Source organism: Struthio camelus, chromosome 2 (genome assembly GCF_040807025.1).
Source record: "Struthio camelus isolate bStrCam1 chromosome 2, bStrCam1.hap1, whole genome shotgun sequence".
Lineage (NCBI taxonomy): Eukaryota > Metazoa > Chordata > Aves > Struthioniformes > Struthionidae > Struthio > Struthio camelus.
This window is the reverse complement of record NC_090943.1, coordinates 48,328,160-48,346,542: the sequence shown is the minus strand read 5'-3', so window position 1 is coordinate 48,346,542 and position 18,383 is coordinate 48,328,160. Positions and strand designations below refer to the sequence as shown.

The window sequence follows — 18,383 nt, the reverse complement described above, 5'->3', positions numbered from 1 at the left end:
CTTTGAAAATACAGATGAAGAGCTAAGAGTGACAGGCTGCTTGTTGCTAATTTATTCTGTGCGCGTTTTGGGAAAAATACAATATATTTCAGGATTTAAATTAAAATCTATATGATTAGATATTTGCTTAGATACTGAAGATAAGACACCAGCTGCTCTTTGACTAAAGACTGATTTAGTCTCGAGGTCACTTCTTTCATTACATCTTGATTTGAGGCTAATGCTTAGTACACAGTCATACCTGTTAAACTTTCACTTGCAGTTAAAATAGCTCTTGAAGTGTCGTGTTCTTAAGCAGTTTGAGTCCTGAATTCGTGTGACTGTATTTCAGTTGCTCAGTTAAAGTCAAATAGATGTATGATCTCAGTTCACATGCTTCAAATTAAAGGTGATTTTGTAAAACAGAACTTGTAAAACTGAAAGAGGCTTACTGAAAATTAGAGAATGTTTCTTCTGACTCAATTTTTCAGTCTCATTCACGCGTTAATCCTTATCTGATTTTTGTATTAGAGAATAATGGAAAAAACAATAAAAGCTTCAGAGTGAAAGTAGCTTGCAATACTATTTATTTAGATTGTGTTTGAATCACTTGCATACCTCATATCTTTCTGTAAACGTTGGCTCTAGCCCTCCTTCAGGTATTTTTTGAGACACAGAAAACCATTAAAGATTGTTATTGCTTAATTTTCTGAGAGCAGTAAAAGGTTTTTTATTATTTTTTGATTTCATTTGACAACAATCAGCATAACTTATAAACCATGTTTTTTATATACAACTTGCCTTTCAAGTAACAGCATTTCTAAAGGAATGCGCATTCTTTGAAAATGCTTCCTTTTCTCTAATTACGAAGTATTGCTTTTTACAAATAATGCCACTCAGCAAGCCAGTCTACAGGCTACTATTTATGCTCCTTTTGTGCAGATGTTACATTTTTCTTACATCTTCTTAAATACTCACCATGATCTAACTTTTCTGTTATCCTTTATACTTGTAGGCAGTCGTGGCCAACAAAAATTGATGTACCCCAAGATCTGGAAGATGACCTTACAGCTTCTCCCCTCTCCCATGCAACTGTTCCTCAGTCTCCAGCTCGCACGGCTGAAAACGTTCTCAATGGTCACAGAAGCAAGGCACATGGTGATCCAGCAAAGAAAGAGGATATCCCTGAATTAGCTGGACCGGCACTGTCAGTAGTTCCATCAGTGAGCTTAAAACCCACTACAAGTGGCCGAAAGTGTTTGTTCAGGGTTGAAGAAGATGAAGAAGAGGATGAAGAAGATAAGAAACCTATTTCTCTTTCTACTCAAGTTGTTTTGCGCCGTAAGCCTTCAGTTACAAACCGTCTCACTTCAAGAAAGAGTGCACCAGTCCTCAATCAAATCTTTGAAGAGGGCGAGTCAGATGATGAGTTTGACATGGATGAGAACTTACCCCCAAAGCTTAGCAGGTTAAAAATGAACATTGCTTCACCTAGCACAGTGCATAAGCGCTATCACAGGAGGAAAAGCCAGGGACGGGGCTCTAGCTGCAGTAGCTCAGAAACAAGCGATGATGACTCAGAAAGTAGGAGACGCCTAGATAAAGATAGTGGGTTTACTTACTCCTGGCATAGACGGGATAGTAGCGAAGGGCCTCCTGGCAGCCAAGGAGATGGTGGTGGACAAAGCAAGCCAAGTAACGGAAATGGAGGGGTAGACAAAACAAGTCCGAGTGATAACAACAAAGGTGGGGGAAGTCCCTCCAGTAGCTCCAGTGGTAGCACCAACAACACTTCAGGTTCTACTCGTAGGTGCGCTGGATCTGGAAACTCAATGCAATTATCGTCTAAAAGTGCAGGGGAACTGGTTGAAAGCCTGAAGTTGATGAGCCTTTGCTTAGGTTCACAGATTCATGGCAGTACTAAATACATTATTGATCCTCAAAACAATCTGTCATTTTCCAGTGTAAAAGTACAGGAGAAATCAACATGGAAAATGTGTATAAGTTCCAGTGGAAGTGCAAACCAGGCTTCATCATTGGGCAACCTAAAATTTTTTTCTGACCAAATGTCAGACACAGCAAATGAATTGGAACGGATAAAGAGCAGGAACTTGAAAAATAACGTGCTACAACTACCTCTCTGTGAAAAGACGATATCTGTGAATATTCAGCGGAACCCAAAGGAGGGACTGCTGTGTACCTCCAGTCAAACCAGTTGTTGTCATGTCATTTGACAATGACCCGACTTTAATAGCTCAATCTACTTGACAACATCATTCTTCCTGTTCAGAGCTGTGAATGTCACTGAACTCTCTTTTGTTGTCTTAATATTTTTAAGTGGGCTTTGAGCAGTTATTTATTACATTTTAATTTAGTGTTTGCTTGATGGTATGACAATGCATGGTCTTTGCATGCTGCTAGCCAATATGTTTTTCTTTCCCAACAGAGCAGACTATTTTATTGTGTAATTTTTACATTTATAATTTTACTATGGAAGATCTGGATTAAATTAAAATGAGTATCTGGATCCTAATGTAAATGGAGCACTTAGAAGTTTCATGTTCTGCACTTAAACTAGAGCGAGAGAAGCTTTTGTTTGCTTGTGAAACGTTAATTCTTGTTCTGACCTTCTGTGATATCTAAAATATGTGATATGTGGCATACTTCTATGTGTCTGAAACAGAACCAAAGCAATAATGTTTTGATGCTGAAAACTCTTCAGGGAGCTTTCAGATGTTCCAAGGCTTGTACAAAGCAAAGATGCACTGAAAATTAGTGATCTTGAAATATGATTTTAAACCCACACCTATTTGTCTTAAGCTATGATATGGATAAAGTTGTGGCTCAAAAATGAAACTGAAAAGATCTTGTTTTGCTAGAGGCATTTTTTTCTTCTTTTTTTGTTTTTTTTTAAAGCAAGTAGATTTGTAAGGCAGCTTTTTCCCATAGAAATATGTTAATATTACAAGCAGACAATCTTTTTTTAATATAACAAAGATAAATTATTAAGTCTACTTCTGAGTTTTTTTGCATTCTAACTGAAAATAAAGTATTTGTATAAATTACTTTGGTTATTAGTGTATCATGACACTCACCTTAATATTTTAGCTTTTTTTCCCTGTAACCCCTCCCCCAAGTTTTCAAAAGGCAATAAGGAATGAAAAACCTTTAGATAATTGGATGCAAATTGAAATTGTTAGTCATTTACATTTTTCTCATTATTAAATTTGACTCTTAAAAGACTTAAAATACTGCTGTTTCCCATATGTACGCCACTTATATTCCCTCAATAATCATGTTTTCTCATAAAATCAATTAAAAATAGCATATAAAAAAGTATTTATTTTACAACTATTAACAGCTACTTGGTTTCCCATCACCATGGCAAGGTCTTGATTTAGAGTATTTCTGTACAAAAGGATACTTTTGACCAGATGAACTAACTTTTGTGGAATTTTATTATCTAGAATAAAATATATTGCAGATTTCCTAATTTTGGGAAGGGCAAGAATGTTTTATTTTTTCATGCTGTGCACTGGGTCTTCTAAGCAATGCTAGTAAAACTGGTGGTATTATGTAGCAGCACCCTGGCCAGACATTGAATGTCTGAGAGGAGTTTACACTGTTTAGCATCTTGTAACACTTGCAAAATGGTCAAATACAATGCATTTCATGTCCACTGTATGGTGAGTAGAGCACCAAAGAACTGCGTTACATTTGGTCATAATTTCTACGGTTCATGATAGCTCTTCTTGATTAGTAAAAGACTTTACTAAGAGAGTCTAAATTGCAGGAGATATTCTTACTGTCTAGCCTAGCTAGAGATTTTACATTCTGCTTCATAAACAAAGCAAATGATAAGCGTTTTACTTTAAGTTTTAAGACGCAGTTTAGTCAGTGTGATATTTATAAATCAAAAGCTACAAGAATAGATGTGTGGGTGAAGCCATAGAACATATTTGCTTGAAATTTTTGAGCAGGGATCTTATAAAGGGCCAGAAATCAGATGTGTGGTTCACAGACAGTGAGCGTAACATCGAAGTCTGAGAGAAGTTTATAAAGGGCATTGGCAATAAACTTATTTGTTGCAGCTTTTTTCCAAGTATTGTAAATACTCTTTCCTGATATTATGTACAGCCTTGGAATGGCACCTTTTAACTAACCCCAGGTGTATTTTGTTTCCAATGTTTTTATATACAAATGTATATATGGTGCTCACTTTAGAACAGCAGTGTTGACCATTTATGCTGCATAGTTGTATTATAGCCTTATTAGTTGTGTATGGTTGGTTGAACCTTTGGGTGTACAAATGTTAGTTTGAGTGGTGTCCTTTATCCATTTGTTGATAGGTGAATGATTGTGCATGTGGTGTATGTTGTATTATGTTGTCATGTAAAAGGAAGGGCGAGAATAACCACTACATTAAGATAATATTGGACCAAACTATTTAGAGCAAGTAAACAGTTTCTTGTACCCCTTAACGTGTCTTTAAAAGTTGCATATAGTTACAGTAGTGTATAAATTAAATATTGTGGGAAAACAATTAGTCTTGTATTTTTCTGTATGTGTATATATAATAATGTACCTCTAGCAACTTCATCTGTATTTAAGATGTGACAATCTTGGCACAGAATTTTAAGAGTAGCAGTATAAATATTCAGAATTAATGAACAGAACAGAAATATAAAATTTCTCACCAAGAAAGAATCCATGTGTGTGTGTTAAGAGGGTACAGAAATATCAGCTGGTCTTATTGCTTCCAGCACTGTTTGGCTTTTTCATTGTATAAACATTCATGGTGTGCGACAGAAATGGAAAATCCAGTTAATAAAAGTGTTATCTTGATTGATGCATAACCTGTGATTTGCATGTCAGTACAGTTTGTTACTCCTGGTGTTCATTGTACAGTACGAGGGTGGCACAAACTCTTAGCTCGGTCCTCCACACTGCAGCATGTCTGAGATCATTCTCGGTAAATGGGGCTTTGGCACTTCTGAATTCTCTGTTCTGCGAGCATTAAATAGTCAATGCTGAACATAAAGTAACAAATTTAAAAAAATTAACAAATGAGAGGAACTGCAAGCTTAGTTGTTTTGAAACAGTGCAACTTTGTGTGTGGACACAAGTTTATTTGCAAACTTTCAGTCAACTTGGTGCTATTCTGGTACACAGATAAGATCAAACTTGCTCGTTTTGGTTTAAAAGTTGTCAGGGTTGGCACCTGCTAAAATATCTTCTTCCTTTCAGCTGGAGATGATTCATGATGAATTTGTCCAGCTTGCCCTTTTAGCAAATCTAAATCAGCTGGCTGCTGCTTTTCTGTCTTGTATATGATGACTCTGGAATACAGAATCCAGTCGGTTTCAGGATCTCAGGAGTTAAAATATTTGCCGTCTGTTTGTGTAAGTAATTGAGACAAAGTCTCGTCTCAGCCATGTGTGTGTCCATAACAGTCACTGGAGGAACGTTCCCTCACCCCCCTCTCCTGTAACTGTTAGGAAAAATAAATAAGGTGCTTTACTCTTCTCGGGTTTTTCTTGCTAGGCACAATGATTAGTGACATGCCCATTTTGCGCAATCTGTTTAGGTGATAAGTAAACTTCTCTACGAAAAGTTTAGCTCTTTGAAGAGCAGATGGAACATTCTTAATGCAAACCCAACCCAGTGCTGTACTTGGCTGCAATGAAAATCGGAGGGGAAAAAAATGTTAACATCAGCATTGATGTACAGCTGCAGTGAATAGCTAGGCATGCTGACTGTACACTAAACTATGGACAACCTTAAGACAAACCTATTGTGACCCAAAACACCTGAGGTGTAAAACCACAGTTTAAGGCATACCTTTATCTGAATGTATGCTACTGTTCTGTTTCTACTGCCAAGTGTGACAAAGGATGCTAGGAGTTAATTCCACTTCTTTTTTAATGTAACTCCTTCAGTGTATGTTTCTACAACTGTGCCCCACATTGCAGTGTGGAGTGCCACGTGCTGGAAAACATCTGCTCCTGAAGATTTAGTTCAGATAGAATACTTCAGCACAGAACCTAGAGAACAACCAAACTACCTCAGCTCAGATATGTGCATATGCTGTCAATGTCACTTACAAATTTACTGGCAAGACTTCTGTGCCTTAACATGTATCTACTCAGTTAATACATTTTTGCTATATTTTTTCACAGTACTGTGAAAAGCGTTTCAAGTGGGGAAGAGGGGTGGCAGAGCCAGTACCAAAGCCAGCGCTTCTGAAACATCAGAGGCCATGCATGTTTTACAGTAACAGGCACTATACTGCCAGATACTATGTGCTCTTAGGAATCTGTCTGTGCATTCCTTTTCTGCCCTTACCTGGATCTTTCACTGGTCACAAACAAGAGCTGTGCGAGTGATACCTCATGGGAGATGTTTAGGGAGCCCAGACTCCCCAGTGCAGAAGGCTCTGCCTCAACTGGCTTTCTGAAAAGGACTTCATATGCCCACTGTTCCAGATATTAAGTCTAATTAAAGAGTAAGTGGCTAATTGTCAGGCTAAAGTAAGCAAATGTTCTCAGCAATTGATTCAGGGGCCTTTTGCAGTCTGAGCCTATGCTTTAGCTGCTCACTGGGCATAAACCATGTATCCATACTATCTCTGGTTATGGTGTTTGGCATATTTATAAGGATTAATGGCATTTAACAGCTTATGTAATCATATGCAATTTATTTTATGATTTCCTATTTGTGTGAAACCTTACCCGCAGGCTGTTGCAGCTCCCTGAGACCTTGCCATTGCTGGTGAGTTTTTAACTCTGGTTAATACAAAAGGGGTAGCTGCAATAGCAGGCAAACAGCAGCCGGCTCTCAGGGAACTTGTGGGCTCTAATTGTGCCTCAGAGAGGAAAGACATAACAGCTATCTCCCACTGCCCTCTCCTTTTTCAGGAGTGTCTATTGCCTGCCTTGCTGGCTTATTTAGGACAGGCAGGTGAGCTCTGTGTGTGTGTGTTTTTTGTTTTTTAATTCGCAAAGAAAGAAACATGCTAGCCACAATTATGGATCATACCCAACTTGGATGCTTGGTGATAAAAACAGAGAATAGAGGCAAACAGGAATGTTCTGGACAGATTTGGAAAACAAACAAACAAACAAAACTCTTGAACAAATGAGAAACTCACTGAGACAGCCTGGCCATTAGACACAAATAACTTTCTGCTGAGGAATATGAGCAGATCTATCTGTCACTAATTTCAAAAAAAAAAAGGTGTTTGAATAGTAACTTATTTAGGTGACCATGCTTGGGAAAGCATAACTGAGACTCACTTGTTCAGTTGCCTACTGACTAAACTTAAGACAGGGATCTATCATCAAGGTCTGCTGGTATGCTGTACAGAGGGACAGCTCCTTCTCCTTTATCAGGAGCAACATTTTGTAGCTGTTTTATCCTTCCTGATTCTTGACGCAAAGGCTGTGACCATGTTTTGCACTTAAAACAGTAATAATCATCTGCAACAAGTTGACTGGAGTTTGGCCCATCTGTATATATTGTAACAGAAATTGTAAATGACATCAATTAGTGACAGACTAAAGTCTGTTACAATAGAAAAGATGATTCCTGTTCACCTTCCAAGATGGTAGAATTATGTCATGTGAAAAATGCAAGAGTGTGTGTATATATATAATATATATATATATATGTATATGATACTTTACAGGATTTGAAAAGCATGTGTTTTGAAAGACCTTCACTAGGCTCTCAGACGTGTCATGTTAAATATTTCTAGTCATTAATTTCAGTAAGCCTTAGTGTAATGTTTTCCTACTTCCCTCTCAATACACTGTCTTGAAAAATAAGGGGTGTAGGGGGGAGAGGGGGAGACAGGGAGGCTCTGTTTTAACTCTGGGCAACTGTGTTGCACATGCACTCAAGCAGCTCAAATACCCAAGGCCTGGGAGAGGTTCAACTCAACCCTGCACAACCAGGAGGTGGGAGAAAGGGCTTAGGCCATGCCCTGGATCATCATCATCATCATCAACATGTCAGTGATGACAAACACCATCGTCATGGTGTTTGTTTTACACCAGCAAGCAGGGTGTAGAGAGATCCCTCCTCTAAGTCCAGAGGCCGTTAGTGCTCAGGGCTGACATGAGTCACTGCACTCAGCTGCCAGATCCAGACCTGGCCCTGGCACCCAACCCTCAGACTTGTGGATCAGGAATAGGAGGTCTGTCAGACAGTTTCAGTGTCATCAAGGACTGGATATACAAAGAAGTTAACTGCTTTCCCTTCGGCCCCAGAATAAAACAGCTGGAGTCCTTGACTACAGCCAGCCCGTATCGAACTCCATGTTGGGCTCCTTCATGCTCCCAGGGATTCGGATCATATCCAGCACCTTCCTTCTGATCCCACTGCTGCCCTGGGTGCCTCAAATGTAGAGGGAGATGGGCTAAATGGCTCTGCTCCTGCACGGGCCTAAATATTTTAGTTTCAGCATTTGAGAGCTGCTTGGTAAGATAAGGTACCTCCTTCCCCAGGAGACGTGCTAATACAGAGTCAGGCAGGAGTCTGCACCAGTCCCAGCATGTTGCCCTTGAGAACCTCAGTACAGGCTGGCTCTCCTCTTTATATGCTTTGCCTGAGAAAGGAGAGCACATAACAACGGTTCCCACTGGCTTTGGTTATCTGAATAAGGAGTAAATACTAAATTTGGTGCTTAGTGTAAACCTCATTCAGGAGAACGTAACACTGACTCCCACAGATCTAGGTAGCCTAAAATAAACAGAATTGCTTATCTGCTTAAGTAAGAACCTTACCTCACATGAAGATCTCAGTTCTCTCCTGTTCTGCTGTTTTCAAGTTCCTAGGAAGTCTGATGAGCATCTGCAGCTGGGCAAGTTTAGTAAGAGGTCTCGAGTCAGCAGATCCCACTTGGCCACAGGATCAGACTTGCAGCTCACAGACCTGATAAATAGTTTACTAGTGATAATTAATTAACAAGAAAATTTTCTTATGATTGCAGTTTTCCTTAAAAACAACTTTCTTGCTTACTATTGCTGCTCGTAAGGAGCCATGTCAAATTCAAGCCTTCTGGATAGGAACAGGCTACGGTGTTCTTCCCAAACAGCATGCCCTCCAAACTCTTCCTAGGTTTCTTGCTAAAGCTTGAGACAGGAGTTTGACTGACTGACTGACTGGCTTTTTTCTTAACCTCACACATTAGAGGAGAACAACTGGCACGCACCCACATCTGTTTGTCTGCATTCCTGAAAGGGCCAGAGCCTGTACCATCTCTGCGTTGGGACTCTCCAGTTGGGTGATGGACTATGCGAGGTTCCCCCGCAAGCACATGCAGAGCCTTGCCCCAGGAACACGCCATCCTGAGGTGGTTGCTCCGAGTCCATTTGCACTTTCCACAACCACCACATCATTACTGAAGTAAGTGCTGAAGGCGAACCAACCAGCATGTGCCTGAAGGGCCTGAGATCTGGCTTAGCTGTCACTGTATGCAGACCGCTCAATGACACATCAAGGAAGAGGACAGAAGACACTTGCCAGTAACTGGACTCCTCTGATTTAAGTGGCTACACATCCGTTCACTTCCAATGCCTGTTCCCCTTTTCCCTCGTAGCCCACTATGCCCTTCCCTGTTACATGCTGAGAAAAACTAACTGTCTGGGAGCATTCTCTGTCAGCTCTGCATGAGGAGACAACGGGTGAGGGTATTTTCCCTTTGAGTGCAAAGGGAAAATAATGCCTCAGGCCAGCACTTACCCAGACTAAGAACAGACATACAGATTACACAGCTTGCAAATGGCAGTTACTGATTAAAAAAAAACTTATTTTTCTTCCTAATAAATATTTTCATCTGAAAACAGATTTTTGTCAGCAATTTTCATCCCTACCATTTTTTTCACAATTTTTACAAATGCACCTACAACAGAGAGAAAGAAACTAAGAGACACTGACAGAGGAAGACAGAGACACTGAAATGCACAGGCAGGAACTTTTTTTTCCGCTCATATGAGAAATGGAAACAGATGACACTGCAAATGGGAAAAAAAAAAAAAAAAAGAAAGCCAGTATCAAACAGTACTAAATAGAGCAGAGCCCCAGTAAAAGGAGAAAGAGCAGCTTGCAGAGGAAGAGAAGAGAAGGTAGATTTCAGTTCAGTGACAAAATATTACTTGGCAATACACAGGTAATCCTTCACAAACTAAACTGAATGCTCTTTTGGATAGAAATGCTCTCTTCATCACGTTGTATAGGAGCTCGTATAGTGCTACTATTAACTTAGAATAAACTCTAATCTCTATAAAATAAAGGATTTCACTTCTCATTCACTAGGGAAGGTCATAATTCCTCAGTACTTCATAACTTCAGGGGGAGAATCCGTGAGATCGGTATTATCACCATTTATAGATAAGGAAACTAAGCACAAGTGAAGGGATTTGCCCAAGGCAAGGGAGAGAGCTAAATGTCACTTACTCCCACCAGGTACTTAAACCTTACTACAGATTTTTCTGTTGGTCTACAGAAAACAGGAAGAATGTAAAGACCACAAAGACAACCAGCAACTCAGTTTTTCAAAAATCGTTACTGATCTTTTTTTAGCAAACCATTTTTCACATGATCACAGTTGAGACAAGACTCAAATCCCTTTTCCATACCGTCTCAAAAAACTACGCCAGACATCGGCTACCATTGCCACGAGTGAAACATGTCTCCTTTACACTCAGAAACCAATATGAATTAACAGACCATCAGGATCCCTTCAAAATGGCTATTACAAGCTCACAAGGACATACTCCACAGATCTGTGGGGACCCATCCCATAGATTATTATTCTCCTGAAATGTTCACTCAAAAACATTGACTAGACAGCATGATTAAAACTTTAACAAATGCAGGCTACTTCAGGTCAAAGAAGGCAAGAAAAGACGCGGCCAAGGAGCTTTCACGAAGAGCGTGCTGCTCCCCTCCTCAGACCAGCCCCAAGGTGGGATCAGTGCCAGAGGACAGGAGATGCGTGCCCACCAACGTGGTCCCTCCCAGCTAAGCACGGCGTGGCCACCAGGCACAGGCTGTGAAACAGCTGCAGTTAGGAGTCCCTGCGATACCTCTTATGACTGGTGCAGATTTACTTCCCCAGGGATTCTGAAATAGGGCACAAGTGTTGACACTAGCCCTTGAGGTGCCAGCTGCTCTTCATCACTAGCAGCACTGTGAGGGATGGCTGCAGGGAGAGGCAAGTACAGATACTTACAGCAACATAGTGTGTCTTTGCTCTTCTTCCCAAAGGAACTGAGTTGCTTTTTACTGGGTCACACTTGCAGAGTTTGAGAAATGCTAATTTTAAACTGCAGACAGAATGCATTATTTTGGCTTACTTTTACATTATTCTACTGTGGGAGCCCTGTGGCAGAAATATGGAACATGCACAATGGACAAATACCTTCATTTATTATACCTACAGATTTTCCCAGACAGAATTCCAGTAAGTGTCATTCATACATAAGTTAGATCTACCAAAAATGATGGTCACAGCAGGGGAAAACAAACTGTTTCAAGGTCATAGAGGCAAACAATGTGGATTTGGGTCTTATTACTGTCAGAAAGCAATGAAACATCAGGTAAATTTTGTGAAATTCAAGAAAAAATTCAGATATTCACTACATACAAGGGTAAATGGTATACAGTATCAAGTTTAATTGTTCTGTTAGTGTCAGTTCATTTAACCAGAAGACGAGATACCAAAAGCTAATGTAAAATAAAAAATAAATATACAAACAATTGCTACTTAATTTGTATAAATTACTGATCAGCAATCTGTTTCCTACTGAATGCTTTTTACCCAGCTTTTGAAAATATTCTAACTGGGTTTATTTAGATAATTAGCACACTGGAGCATATATTGCATACTGTATAGCTTTCATGTTCAAATATTCTTCAGGGAACAATCATACCTTGCATTACATAATAGATAAAACATTTACATTAATCTGCCAGGTGTAAACAGTGGCTAATAAGTGATCTTAGAGAAAAAATAGAGGACTGATTAACTGTTGTAATACGAGAATGAAGGGAACAATAGGGATGGTACACCATGAATTAAGTACTAGTGTACCTGTTTTTTTTTTTTTTTAATTATTTTTCTTTTACAAAGTTACAGTTCAAAACTATAGTTAGCTTTTGGATACTTAATCCTAACATTTGTTTTGAGTCAGTTCGTTTGAAGTAGTGGTGACTCCAGCAGATTTCAGCTAGACATAGCACAACCTAGAGTGCTTTATTTGGTGTTGCTTCACAAATGGTTGTGAGAAAACAGTAAGAAAGAGTGGGAGAAATTATCATCATCATCTTTACCGTATCAAGCAGTGAATGGTGATTTACCAAGGATCATATACAGATGCCACCTACTGAATATATGGTAGAGTGCACACTCACAGCTACAGAGCATCATAAACAAATGCTCAAGAAGTGCATACATTCACATGTGATTGCTTTAGTTATCTTCATTCCTTCTTCTGTTTACTCCTTCAGTGACTCAGCTGCAAGTTTCATTTGCTGTGAGGGAAAGAAAAAAAGAAAAGGTACACTAAATGCTGTGTTAGCAAGACAAATTAAACAAAAAAACAAAATCTGAAAGCAGGATAGTTTTGAATAACAGAATAACAGAATAATAAACCTACACAAAAAAATTATTCAAGCTTTGGTAATAACAACAAAAACACAAGTCTATCATAGGCATGACCTGCACAAATAAAACAGTTTTAACAGAGGTACTGTTTTTCCCACCAAAAGACTCAACAATTGATGATGCAATTTGTATGTTAATTAATTCTTTTCATGATGAATAACACTAATAAACTCCTTACACCAGAATTACTGAGCCCCACAGACACAGAACAACCTTTTCCCTCAGACTCATGACCAGGGGGAATTGCTAAGAATGGCAAAATGAAAGCCAGGGATTATCATGGTATTGAAATTCTTTTCTGCCACTCTTAGGTAACAACTGTGCTCATAAAATTATACTGTGTAAGCTGGCATCACAATCACTGTTCCTGGAAATCCCTGAGTCCTATCTCTGATGATGTGCGTGTGCAGGATAACTGACAATCACATTATCTGTCCTTATGCAGCACCAGCTATTACCTATAAGAACGGCAGGAAGCACAGAAACGCTAGGGGAATAGCTAAAGGGCTTGATTAGAAACCCTCGTTTACATTTAGGAAGAAATCTATCAGGCTGAAATTAAGAAAACTCATCTTGGAATCAGAGAATAAAAAACTTTTTTTGATACAAGGTATTTCTTAAAGATAACTTCAGATAATCCAAATGCTGGCCACAATGAAGGATTGTGGTAACAATCTCAGATACAAAAGGAAAGTATTTTTTTTTAAACATCTGATTTTTCCTTGTTATAACAGATACTAATTCTGAACACACAAATGCAATCTGCTTTGTCAGTGGGAGAATCTACCTACCGGTCAAGTGGTGTGTACATTTTTAAGGTACCTTCTTTAGAGATGAAAAATTTTAGTTCACTGAAAAGTCTTGAATGTGTAGAAGACATATCTTTTAAAAAAATCATAAAAGAGTCTTTTAGTCTTAAATATGTATGTTTTTAAGAGACCTTCAAAGCTCAATGAACTACTGGGACCGTCCACCCCCCCAATTTCCCATTGCAAGAATGTTAAACTCTAATAGTTATTAATCTTTCTATATTGCCAAATTTTTTGCTGCTAAGTTGAATGAACACAACCTGTGATATAAAGAAAGAGGTAGAGGGCTGATGCGTGTTATTTCCAAAGCGATTGTTAAAGGTTTTTGTCTTCATTGTCCTAGGATGTCAAGCCACATGTGAAGCCAGAATAACAATTCCAGGTGTCAAAAGTATCTGCTGAGTAGAGAAACCAGAGCTGCTCTTTGAAGCTGCTTGTTAAAGAGGATGTTTCAGAACACACAATTTACAGAGCCAAGAGCAGAGTTGAAACTGTACCAAAAAAGGAGCTCCTGCAGCACCTGGGGTTATCAAGAAAGGGTCTTTCAACATCTGGAAAGCTGGAATCCATCCTGATCTACTAAGAATTGATTGCAGTGAGCTGATTCGCTGAAGAATGACTGATGGGTACAGTCACAGAAAGGAGACTAGAGGGAGAGCAACCCAAAGGACAAGGCCTGGGGCAAAGGAAAGGAGATGCCCAGCACTGCTACAGCTCAGGGTCCATAGGCTGGTACGCAGCCTGATTGTTGTCTTCCAGACAATTCAACAGACAAGGGAAGAAAAGAGCTGAACGTAAAAAACTGTGAATGATAGTCTCCATTAGTTTCCATATCATTTACCCATTGGAAGCTTTGGCCATATGCTTCAGAGTTAAGAAGCTTTTTTTTTTATTCTTCTGCTTTGATTTTATATAAATGGTCTAATAAATGCAGGCTAGTAGAAAGACAGATGCCTAATAATATTAGCAAAAAATTGAAAAAGAGTAAACTGCAAACACAACGGACACTTTCATTCAATTTCTATCCCATAACATAAAGATGTTAGATGTCTTTAATACAAAACTTTCAGATTTCCTTTGCTGCTAGTCTGTGCCTGAATGAATTCCAAAAAAAAAAAAAAATTCCACATGATAAAAACCGCCCACAACAACTGTTCTTTACAATTTTTATCTGCGTTTCCATCCCACACCTATAAGGGAAGTAACATTAGTTTATGATACAAATATTTATATGCTTCTCCATAGCAACAGTGCAGGAAAAAAGCCCTGGCTAAATGCTGGAATATAGATTCCTCTTCTGCATCCTGATTCATTTATTTAAATAAATTTCTGAATAAACAACAACTTAATTAAAGTGACTTCTACCCCAATATAAAAACATTAGAACGATATAGAACACAACTTAACTCAGTTCATGACTCATCACATTCAAACCTAATTCACTTATTTTAGAATGATTTTCTTATACTCTCAGCGTTGTTGTAATAATACTGGGACTGATGATGAATACAGAAAACTGGAAAGGTATTCTTATTCTGTGGTTTCTGCTGGTCTCACAAAATTAAAAAAAAAAAAACCCAAGCACATAATATTACTATTAATGATGACCAGAAGATAATCTGCCCAAAAATTCTGTATAAGGGGGACTATTATCATTTATTTTTGAAGGCCCTCCTAATCTCAACTGACCTAATTCCCTGCTAGTAAAAGCAAACATTAACGTTTACTTGAAAATATATCTGACTAACAAACTAATTCACTAGATTCTTCAGTGGGTCAGCAAATAGAAAAACTCTTCAAATAGTTTCACATGCTGCCATGGCGCGCACAGCCTGGGCCAGAACAGTCCTAATGTGATCACTTGGATGTTTCAGGAAATGAATCATAGGCAAAGTGAGAGCCCCACAAGCTGGATATTTTGCTTCTTCTTCAATAATTTCAGCGATACCAAAACATACTTTGCAAACCTGGCCACAGCAAGCTCCCCTAAAAGACACCGCTTCTGCAGGCGACATGTGGTGGCACCATTAGATAGAACGAAATTCTTTGCCAAGTTCATGCTGAAAGTTTTTTAAATTTTCTTTTCTTTTACTGTGAAAGAGAACACTCCTTTTTCTTTTACTGGGAAAATATCTTTCTAGAACAACACATGGGAAAGGGAGTGTATTTTTTCTCTTACTGAGAAAGGGAACTCATGATACTTTTTATATTAAGATCATCTTTCCCCTCATGGCCCCAGCCAGCTCATGGACATACCTGTGGGATTAAGTTAACATCAAAGAGTTAACATATCAAAAAGAAGACTTTTTCTGTATTTTTTACTTATTATTTTAAAAATAAAGGAAAAGGGAAAGTAAAAATCTACTAGATAATGACAGAAAAAAACAATTAGAAGTTGAGGGGTATTAAAAGCCTATGTAGACGAACCAGAGGCATAGTTCAGAAACAAGTTAGCTCAATAAACCATTCTTGGTTTATTACCAGCTGAGAACTAAGTCTACCAAAAGTTTAATTCCAACAAGCAGAATGCAGAAACTCCTAAATAAATTCATAATCAAGTCCGTACTCCATTCTCCTTTTTTTCTGCCAAATAGGTATGTGACGCATGTCACTGGACAATCAAACCTACTGAATCATCACCCAAGAAAACTAGGCCTGACTCAACACAGCACCTAAGAAGCAATATATCTTGTATGTGGCTGTAGTAACTTACTATGCTGTTTTAAATAGCACACTTAACAGTAGCTTATGCACATATATCCATAACAATTGAGATATATGTTTAATTCTAAAATTCTACTGTTAGGAATTGTTCTAAATATTTACCTGCTATAATACAAGAAATTGCTGTTTCCATTTTATTACATTTACGTTTCTTGATAAAACATGCATAATATAATTGAACAGTATTTTTAATGGAAATAGCAAAAGCTCTTCAATGCAGTTTACAAATAGGCTTCACCAGTGAATTAAATTTCACTACACCTCAAAATTAGATTTTCTAAAAATACTTAAATAAAACATTACTGATACTCTCATACCACAAACACAGTTGCATACAAACCTGGAGATCAAGCTACTTTCTCTCTGTGTTCACACAGAGAGATACAGGGTATCAATTGTATTCGACCAAATACAAGTAACTGCAACTAGAGGGTCTAAGGATGTCTAATTGTGTGATTTAATGCTATGAACAATACTACTATGTGCAAGTAGAAGAAATAACTACACACAAACTAACAGAAATACAAAATAGCACTACAGACTTTGATTGAAGCAAAAATTATTGAGTTGCAAAGGATTTTACTACAGCAGCACTAGGGTTTTGTTCAAGTAACAGCCTCATTGGAAATTCAGATTGCTTCTGCTTGTATTATGAGAACTGTGGCTCACCTTCAGTTTTAATGTATACATGCATATTCTGCAGACAATAGGCCCCAATATGCAATACTTAATCTCTTCGTCTGCACAGGCGGGGTGCTTTGATGAAGGTGGAACACTTTGTGCAGCAATTGGTAGCAACGTTGTGCCCTTGCAGTGAGAACTCCGTGCAGCATTTCACTGACGCCGTCTTGCAAATATATATGTGACCTTCTTTCCGCATTAGGGGATGATACTGATAACCCAGCATTTCTATTTTTGTCAGTGATCATTTCACGCATTTCATATTGTAATAAAACATTCTCAACTCTCTTATGTGGTTTGTATGGGGCAGTCAAAATTTTATCAGTACGTTAGCGTTCTTTGATTTCCTTATTTCTGTTTTTCTATTTAATGTTGATTTCTTACATTTGCTGAGATGCCATACTTCAGAACACTATCATTTTTGAGTTATGTTTGGTCACAGTAAACCATCCTCAAACTACTCTTAATTTTATCAGTGTATTACACAAACTGATGACACATCAGCCTCGGAAGAAAATAATTTTTAAAAAATAAAAAGCATTTAAAAATGAAAATCAATGAAACCAGGATTAAATGACTCACCGCATTGGTACTTTTCCATATACATATTCAATATACACACATATTTATATATATGAAGAAGAACATACATATAAATAGGCATATAGATATTTGTAACTGAGAAGAAGTCTTAAAGGCTTTTCTTCTTATCAGCAACTCCACCTTATGCTTTTCTTGTATTCACCATGTAGAATGGCTCATTAGGACTTTACTGCTTAAAGAAAGTGTAGTTACATGATATTTTTCTGTTTCTCACATTAATTATAATATGAATTATAATGAATTATATGAATATAATACATTATTAATTATAATATGAAAACATGATGGAAATATATTCAAATTATTCTTTTCTAATGGTACACAGTCACAATAAAGATAGTTTCTTGGGCCTTGAACCACTTGCTGACAACTGAGAGAACTATATCAACTCAATCATTAAGGACCAGCCGATTACATAAAAGGCAAATTAATACCTACTTCAAAACTCAGTAAGACTCTTCTACCGTTAATATTTTATTATTTTTGTATAGAAGTGTAAAAATATATTTAACAGGAATTTGTTACTGCTGATTATAACGGTGGAAGGTTGTGGTAACTATGGATCTAGAACCACAAATTTTCCCTTGTGGTTTCCGCATGTGACATTTACCATTCTCTGCTGGCAAAAGAGCTTCAGCTTTGAGGTGATTTTTGTGCCACATTTGAATATGACTAGTTTTTCAGCATCCTCTTAAGGTATTACTGCCATAACTGGACAAGATAACTGATGCTTACTGTTTGCAGCAGCAATAAACACTTTCTATACTAATAGACCCGTTTTCCAGGACTTCCGTGCTATATCACATAGCTACAATGAATGCTCTTTGAATGCTCAGTTTTAGCAAGTCATCCAGTACAATCCTTAAGTCTTCTTGAAAGCTATTGATTTCTAGACTACAGTTCCTCCCCGCTTAAGT

At 38.0% G+C, this 18,383-nt stretch overlaps 2 protein-coding genes across 4 annotated transcripts in view; one reads left to right on the top strand and one right to left on the bottom strand.

The window, feature by feature from the left end:
• The window catches only part of SNRK (SNF related kinase), a 43,555-nt gene extending 38,720 nt beyond the window's left edge, over positions 1 to 4,835 (top strand). For both annotated transcript variants that reach the window (XM_068935540.1, XM_068935541.1), the window contains one exon: positions 995 to 4,835. In XM_068935540.1, the coding sequence (XP_068791641.1) occupies positions 995 to 2,213 (1,219 nt within the window). In that variant the 3' untranslated portion in view covers positions 2,214 to 4,835. The remainder of the gene's footprint in view (positions 1 to 994) is intronic.
• A 6,791-nt stretch (positions 4,836 to 11,626) lies between these two features.
• ANO10 (anoctamin 10) overlaps positions 11,627 to 18,383 on the bottom strand; it is a 133,183-nt gene continuing 126,426 nt past the window's right edge. For both annotated transcript variants that reach the window (XM_068935542.1, XM_068935543.1), the window contains one exon: positions 11,627 to 12,516. In XM_068935542.1, coding sequence (XP_068791643.1) covers positions 12,481 to 12,516 — 36 coding nt within the window. In that variant the 3' untranslated portion in view covers positions 11,627 to 12,480. The remainder of the gene's footprint in view (positions 12,517 to 18,383) is intronic.